General features: G+C 29.6%; 1 protein-coding gene across 3 annotated transcripts in view; it reads right to left on the bottom strand.

Moving 5' to 3' along the window:
- The window catches only part of LOC106687834 (centrobin), a 20,372-nt gene that overhangs the window by 7,179 nt on the left and 4,331 nt on the right, over window positions 1-8,862 (bottom strand). For 2 of the 3 annotated variants that reach the window (XR_001344237.2, XM_014431968.2), the window contains exons 5-8: window positions 6,681-6,914; window positions 6,539-6,589; window positions 4,542-4,745; window positions 1,287-1,513 (exon numbers count right to left, since the gene is read on the bottom strand). Coding sequence is in view for 2 of the 3 variants with exons in the window: in XM_014431968.2 (XP_014287454.1) it covers window positions 1,287-1,513; window positions 4,542-4,745; window positions 6,539-6,589; window positions 6,681-6,914 (716 nt within the window). In the remaining variant the exon portion in view is untranslated. The remainder of the gene's footprint in view (window positions 1-1,286; window positions 1,514-4,541; window positions 4,746-6,538; window positions 6,590-6,680; window positions 6,915-8,862) is intronic. The other variant, XM_014431976.2, reaches the window with a different exon arrangement.

The raw sequence follows: 8,862 nt of genomic DNA, 5'->3' as shown, positions 1-8,862 counted from the left end.
TTAAATTTTTTCTATACTTACTGTGGTTGTTATCTTGTTCTGTTTTTAGCCCTGAAGAAGGCTAGAAACTCTAGCCGAAACGTTGGCACATTAAAATAAGTTAATCGTACTTATTTGTGTTTTTCATTGACCGCACCCCCAACCATCTTCTCCTCATTCATCATCCACGGTCAACTATCTCTCATAATTATTATTAATTATAATTACTTTTATATTTTGTTTCATTTTTTATGTTCACTTTCATTTATTAAGCTCTGATGAAGCCCAGGAAAATGGGGAGAAATGGCTCACATTAAATCGTTTAATCATGGTTTGAATTTTTTTTTTTTTTTTACCACATCTAGACATCTTCCTTTTATAATGAAAAAACATCAATTTACTTTATTTTTTAAAAAATTTATTATGACTAATTATTGTTGTTGTTCCATTTAAATGGAAGACTTGAACCAAGGAGGGCCATCCCTGCTATAAGTATATGGCTACTTGCAATTGTAACACCAGCGCCCTATGTGGCTGAGATAACAAAAGACAATCACACTCGCTAGTGAGCTTTGGCCAGAGGCAGTCTTTTTTCTTCACTTCTATTCAGTAAAGAAAACCATGAGTGAGAACAGCCCTCCAGAAGCCGAGGAGAGGGTAGATAGAGGGACATGGAGGACAAGAAAAAGGAAGCATAAGAGCATGAGTAAGTCGCCTTCCTTCTCAATCTATAGTTTTCATAGCCCCAATAAAAAATTATTAACCTCAACCATAAATGTTCTGTTTTGGCCACCCTTCAAACCTGTAGTTACAATAGATTTAGTATTCAACATTTAATATTCTCTCTTGTTCAACCAATCTCTAGATTGTAAATAAATTCTCTTTACGTTACCTTATATTTTATTTTCATTTCAACTAATTTCATACAGTCCACAACCAATATCCAACCAGCAAAGGTGAAGTAATGCCTGGCCTTTAAGTTGAAGGCGCACTTCAGACAATTATCATTATGAAATGAAATCATAAAATTAATAATTGGACAACTCAACTATAAATTATTTTCTTATGTTTATGTTACCACAGTTGTTGCTTTATTGTGGTATATTTTTGGAAATGATAATTAGCTTTAACTATTAATTATTTTAAAATTTTTACTGGATTTTGTGTTCAAGTTTGGCTTGATAGTGGTTTTAGAGCTAAGAACTAACCTAAGAAGATTCAGAACTTAATATTTTTGGAGATGAGTTGTTAGTTGAAAATTGTTCTTAATACAACAAACGACAGGAACAAAGCTTTTGATATGATACCTGTTGACAAGAGCTTGCTGTTCTGCAACGGCTCTCTCATGCGCCTGCTTCCGAGCTTCGTTTACTTCCGCTTTCATAGAGGCCTGTGCTTGATCCAGCTGGTTCTGAAACTCCTCCAATTTTTCTTTCACCACTGCTTCCAACTGATTCTGGTATACACCTCTTAATTCAGTTTTGGTCCTTTCTAAAGTAGAGGTCAGGTTTTTAATCAGTTCTTCAGCTTCATTCTATAAGGAAATAAAATAGGTTATAATAATAATAACAATAATAATTTATTTATTTGTTTACAGGGCTACCCCCATAGAAACAGAGTTAGCTTGTAAAATACATAATTAAGTATATCATTGTGGTTATTTTACAAAAATAGTTTGAATGAGTTGGAAATCATTTACATAAACTAATAACAAATAATATACTCAAGGCGGGCTATCTACATTCCTCAGAGTAAAAAAAAGAAATCGTACATTTTTAACAATATAAAAGAAAGAATAACTATACATCCTATTCAGAAGACAAGTATCCAGTTCTAAGTATAAAATTTTGGGTTACATAAGAGTAAAAAAAAGTTTAAAATCCAATTGTGAGGGTACTGACAAAAATTTATACAAATGGTTTGGACTAATATTGTTTAGTTTTGGCATGTATCGGATTCAGTTCTCTTGATATCTGTGGGACAGTTTGATAAAAAATTATAACAATCCTCCAATGCCATTCTATCACAAGCTGGACAAAGCTTCTGTGGGTCCAAAGTATATCTTGTCCGACACTAAGAGTAATTGCATATTTACCAGATAAGTTAATTACCATTAAGTTATAAATTACCAGTAAGCTATGGGGTAGTTGATGTTTAGGTAGCTTTGAGGTGCGTCTGCTTTAATGAAAACCCTAGTGTACCACTGATTATAGGTTGATTCTCATAATAATAACAGGTCTTTACCCATGACAAATCCCCTATTTCTATTCAAGATCTTCCTTCTTCTGATTTTGATACATAATGGATCATTGAATAGCATCAGGTCAAACATTCCTATGCTCTCTAGTAGTTTTCTAATCTGCGTTACTCAATTATATTGCAAGATCAACCAGTTATTACTGTCCAGCTGCCGTAGCTTTAAAAAACATAGTTTTGCAAAGCGAGTACAACTCATGTTATGTATTTTCATTAGCCAGAACAAAGTTTGCTTTAAAACATGGTATCCAACAGGAATGGGTGAGACTTCTAGTCTTAGCATCTGGGGTAATTCGTAGCAGGATTAGTCATTCTGAATGTAATATTTTATACTATATTTGTAAAGTAAATAGTTCATAATATTTAAAACACCATGGCAGATATAATGTATCCCATTGAGAATCATAGTGGCGAAACTATAAAAAAAATATTTTTTAATTAAGAAACAAATGGAACAAGAAAGGCTCCTCTTTAGTGTACCTCTCTCTGGTGTACAAGTAACAAAAGTTCATTTCAACGCATTGTCTGTAAGGTGCAACAAACACCATAATAGATACAGTAGGTATACATAATTAAATAAAGTACTTGTCGAAAAATACAACATAGTACAAGAGCCCGGTGGTTAAAGTCAGTTATTTCACCCAAATTTTTAAAGAATATAATGAAAACTATGTATGAAAACTAGTCAAAATTAATGAATATGCCAAGTATAGTTAGGGGGAATAAAAAATGGCAGATGTTTCAAAATGTTTAAAAAAATGAATTTTTCATTCGGAGCTCCATATCTTTGAAAATACCTACATCAGAAAGCCTAGAAGACATTATTTAAATTGAAATAAATTTGCTAAAATATGAGCCCTAGCAGTGCTGTTAATGCTCAAAAGTTCTCAAGGGTAAGTTTTTTAAAAGTAACATTTCATGAAAAATATACAGAGAATTCAGTAGTTAATGAATTTATTGTAGGAAATGTTTATCTCAAGAACCATGAGATGTACAGATGTCTGCCAGCACTCAAATAAAAGCTAGTCGAATATACTATAATGTAGTTTATGTTCATAAGAGTAATAGTTTTTATGACATTTTCAAAAATAAATTCACAAAATCTTAATTTCTAGCTTGGACAAAATTTTTTGATGAAAACAATATTTCAGGAACCATTTATCTTTGAAGAGGTAGTTTTTATGAGATTTGCATATGAATATGAATTTTTCAAATGAAATTTTCTCCAAACAAATAAATATCAATTTATTTTAACAAAAATCATGAAAAATATCACTCCTACGAAGATAAATGTCATGAACTACATTAAACTAGCTTTAATTTTTGTGCTAATAAACATCTGTACATCGAATAGTTTCTTAGATATAGATTTCTACCAATAAATTCAGTAACTACTGATTTTTCAGTACATATTTTATGAAATGCTGCTTTTGAAAAAACTGTTTCTTGAAAATTATAGAACATAAACAGAGTTGTTAGGGCTGTAGTAATGTAGTAAATTTACTTTACTTTATATTATGTTCTTTTAGGTTTTCTAGTTTTGGAAGTAGTTTTAATGATATGGATCTCCGAATGAAAAAAATATTTTTTTTTTAATGTTTTGAAATAGCCACCATTTTGTGTCCCCCCCTAACTATACTAAGCAGACTCATCAATTTTGTCTATTAATTATACTTAAACTTCATTAAAGTAATCAAAAATTGGGGTGAAATAACTGACGTTTTTCTCCTGTTGGGCTCTTGTACTAACAATACATACATTGTTTATATCAGAGTCGAATAAGGATTAAAGAATTTAATTTCAGGTATGAACTAATGCATAAAGACTGTTGTAACAATATATGTAGAAAATATTTTGATAGGACACAAATAATTTAGTTAAAACCTAAATTACCAGCTATCTACCAGCTGTCATCATAATTATCTTTACTTTTCTTAATTAAACTTATTTAACCCTAAAAAACTATATAATATATATGATCTTAATAAGAACTTATTTTCTTATACTATATAATTTTAAAACAAAGGTAATATGCTCAAAGTATAATATGTAAATCATATTTGCACTAAATCTTAATATCACATGTAAAAGTGGTCTTTTGGGGAAAAAAACCATAGCCACATTGATCGCAAAAAAATTACACTAATAATGACCGATTTAAAGGCTAATTAATATAAAATTTCCTCAAAATAACACACTTAAATACTAACACAATAAGAGAAATCTTTTTAAGAAAAAGTGTAAATTGGCTAAAATTAATTGAAATCTTAAATTAGTTATAAAAAAATTAAGTAGGCAATTCTTACCAGCCTTTGTTTCATATCTTCCAAGGTTTCCTGAAGAGAATTTTTGTGTTGTTCTAAAGTTGTGTTTCTTCCTTTCTCTTCCCGAAGTCTTGTAGTCAATAGCTCTCGTTGTTCTTGTACAATAGATAATTCAGCTTCTGACTTTTTAAGGACTTCTTGAAGTGACGAAAGTTCTTCATGAGCTAATTCTACTAATTTCTTTTCCTGCGAATAATTACATTCAGATATATATATATAAATAAAATCAAATGATTGTATCATTGCTCAAGCTGTTATATTCCATAAGTCCTAAAAAATCAACAATACAAATTCAATACTAAAAAAACACATTAAAAATCAACACATCATCCTGGAGACATATCATTCATCGAACTACAGCAACACTGCTGGTCACCAAAAAACTTATGACTAGCTAAGAGCTCCTGAGAGTGGCCAAGAACCGTTACTGCCCAACCTGGCATGAACTAGGTGCAAATATTAATTTGAGTTAATTCTTGTAAATACTTAAAATTTGTTTAGTAATAATCATGTAATATAGTATAATATTCATTAATGTATTATTTATATATTATATTAATAAAGACCCAAATATAGTTTTCTGATCCAATAAAAACTAATGCCTTAAATCTAGTGACTCTAGATGCCCATAGAAATCAAATTCAATTCAAAATTGAAGTTTTTTGATTGACCGTATGTATCAATAAATGGAATATGGTCCAGGTGCGGTCAAATAAAACTCAAATAGTAAATGGGTGTACTATTTTTATTTGATCAAAAAAAAAAAAAAAAAAAAAATAGTATACGCTTTTACTATTTAAGTTTTATTTGACCGAACCCAGATCATATTCCATTTATCAATTAAAAATGGATCCACTTCTTAGGAGACAGTGAGCAAAGACGCAGACTAGTGGATTATTAAACTATTCTACCACTATTTTTGGAGATATTTATTGTGTTATCATTTCATTTTACCTCCTCTAAATCTCTCCTCTACTCTATACCCTTCAAAGCGTAACCAAGGGCAAAGACATGGGGTTCTATAAGCCACTTTGAAGGGTTCTGCGAAATAATTTAAGAATGAGTCATTCCATGCCAACTCAACAGTGTTGAACCATACTATCTCAGATTTTCTTTAATTTTACATATGTTTCATATAGGTACTATAGCCGTTCCTAATTTTTACTGATATGATGGCATTTGACACTCTGTATCAACTGACTGGGGTTCTGCAATTTTTCTACTAGTACCAAAATGGCTGCCAAAAAAAGGCTCAGAACTACTGCCTTAGAAAGTAGTAACAGTTCTTGCAAAGACTGAAAGTGAATACAAAGGAAGATTAAGGGCCTAAAGGATTTACCATCCTCTGCATAACTGTCTGTGAACACTTTACAGTGAATACTTTAGATTGTAGCTTCCATCCTGGATTTAAGGTGCATACCCTAATTAAAACTTGCCAATTGTGCCTGATTTGTAGATTAACCCTACACCATTGATTAGCTCCTGTCGAATCATCATTCCAGCTAACCAAACCTATTTGAATTTGTATTGCCGAGACCTACTAATGTTAGTGCACTTCATCTTTTAAATACCTCAAGACAACTCTATTTTTAGTAGAACACCTATATACATTTCTTTTTAACTTAGAGAATTCTTTTTAGATATCTCTAAAATAAAGCATTAATTTTTATTTTTCTTAAATAGTATAGTTTTTTTTAAACTTCAGTGATGATATACTATTATAATGATGTTTTAATTTCAATAATAATTATTAAAATAAGAGTCAAGTAAAGAGTATAGGTATTTAATTGATAAATAATAATTATAGGTATATTTCTGATTCATATGGTCTAATAATCACAACCTAAGAAATATTGTCACGCAAATAAAAATGACAACAAAATCCAGATTATCCAAATATAATCAGATTTATATAATTTTAATAGTAATTGGGTTTTATATTTTTACAATGGATAATTTAATTGACTGGAGCAACTCACCACAGCCCCAAAGAAAGAAAGACATTTTTCAACATGTTCACACAAATAAATCTGAAAACCGTTCATTTATCTGAAACTGTTCATTTATCCAGCACCAAGAATAAAACACAAAACATAAAACCAAGTGTTTATAATCACTAACCTTCAAATGTTCCTCTTCAGAAATATTTAGCTTATCGGTGAGTATTTTCCTCTCTTCATTAAGTTTTTGTAATTCTGCTTCAATTTCTTTCAGCCTGCTTTCAAGTTGGGCAACTCTTTCATCGTTAGCTTCTTTTGTCACACTAAGTTCCGTTTCAAGAAACTCACATTTGCTTTTGTAGCCGGCAGCTAAATCCAGGGCTTGGGACACTTCCTTTTCCCACCTCTCCACTTTCTTTACAAAAATTACATAATCCATTAAAATATTGATCAAGAACTTCTGAGAAAATTAAAAAAAACCTCACAACTCTAACCATCCTTTATTAATTAATTAGATTCTATATTAGACAGAGCACAATGCAGTTAGGAAAATGAAATGGGCAATATTAAATACTGCGAGTTATGTTACATACAAAAGAGTAATAATTAATAGTAGGATTATACCAAATATCTAAAATTTTAAATAAATTACAAAATATGACAAAAATTTGTGGTTAAGTAAAATTCAGGTTGTTGGAGGATTGAAGAGTATGTTTATACAAGGTAATAAAATTATAAATATTTTTTGGCTTTCTCTCAATTATATCATGAAAAACTGTGATCAAAATTTTAGCTATATAAACTTTTATGTAACAGTAGGGGTATTCATGATCTTTAGTTTAACATGTTAAAGTGTTTTAAATGGAAAAAATTATGTTAAATCGAGAAATATTTCCTTCTTTTACCATGTTAAAACGATGTAACATATAACATGGTTGAGAGTCTGTTACTAGGTCTGCTAAATGGAGAATAATGTCATGCAACAGACCAGCTAAGCTCGTCACAATTTTGTTTGTTGTGTTAGGTTACTTGCTCATAGTTTGTTTTGATTGTGTATTAATATTGTTTTGGATGTTTTTAAATCTAATAAAGCAATGGATGTCAATGATAATAATGTAATGATAGTTGTAAATTAGCACTTCTTGATTATCTTCCTCACAAGTTAGAAGATCAACAAGGCACTCAGTAACCAAACTTTCAAAAAACTTCCACTTTTTCTTCAATTTAGGCATTTTGTAATAAATTATTTAAATCAAAACTTAAAAGGAAACAATAACATGAAGGTTTAGAAGGAAAGGTTATAAAACAAGTTGCTCGAGAAATTCACTAGGATCTCGTATGCATTTATCATTTAACAGGACAGTAAATAGGGTTGCTCATAATCCTATACTTAAAACATTTTACATTTAACACAACATAATGAATACACCTAGTGTTATGTTTTTAATAAGACAGATATCAATTATAATATGTAAAACTAACTAATACTTCGCCATTACTAAATTAACTGTTTATTATTTATATTTAATTAAAAGCTGTAAATAACAATTTATAATCAAAGTAAGTGGTAATAATATATAATAAAAAGGATAATATTTGGTGTCTCTATAAACTTGATTAACCAGTTTCCATAGACTGTAACAGAAACACTTTTTCATGTCTCATATTGGTTCAATAAGGATCTAAGTAGGCAATTAACTATCATTAAAGTGATTTAGAATATGGTATCCTTTTTTAGTCTCAAAACTCTTTATTATATTAATAGTCCAACGTTTTGGCCAAATCGGCCATCCTCAAGGACAATCTAAACATTTAACAACTTATTATACATTCATTTGTAACAATTATAACAACATTATTACTAATAATATAACATACTTTCAAATATAAATTCTCACCTCACATCAAAAATTTAAAAATGTTTTGCAGGCTATTTTAAATTTTTGATGTGAGGTGAGAATTTATATTTGAAGGTATGTTATATTATTAGTAACAATGCTGTTGTTATAATTGTTACAAATGAATCTATAATAAGTTGTTAAATGTTTAGATTGTCCTTGAGGATGGCCGATTTGGCCGAAACGTTGGACTATTAATATAATAAAGAGTGTTGAGACTAAAAAAGGATACTATTTGATTTATTTAATAAATAAATACCAGACTCAAGAGATTGAAAACATTATAGTTAAATGATTTAGAATGTTTGGTGGTGTACAGCTTTGAAGTTATAATAAAAAATAAATGATTAGTGTATAACAGTGAATAAAATGTATGCTTTCTGAGCTATGCACCAAAAATGATTGTTTTTGTTTAATTTTGTTCATATATATATATATGAACATAATATATGAACATAATATATG

Source organism: Halyomorpha halys, unplaced genomic scaffold, assembly GCF_000696795.3.
Source record: "Halyomorpha halys isolate HHAL.00 unplaced genomic scaffold, Hhal_1.1 Scaffold40.1, whole genome shotgun sequence".
Classification (NCBI taxonomy): Eukaryota; Metazoa; Arthropoda; class Insecta; order Hemiptera; family Pentatomidae; genus Halyomorpha; species Halyomorpha halys.
The sequence above is the reverse complement of the archived record's forward strand: the minus strand, read 5'-3'. Positions and strand labels throughout refer to the sequence as shown.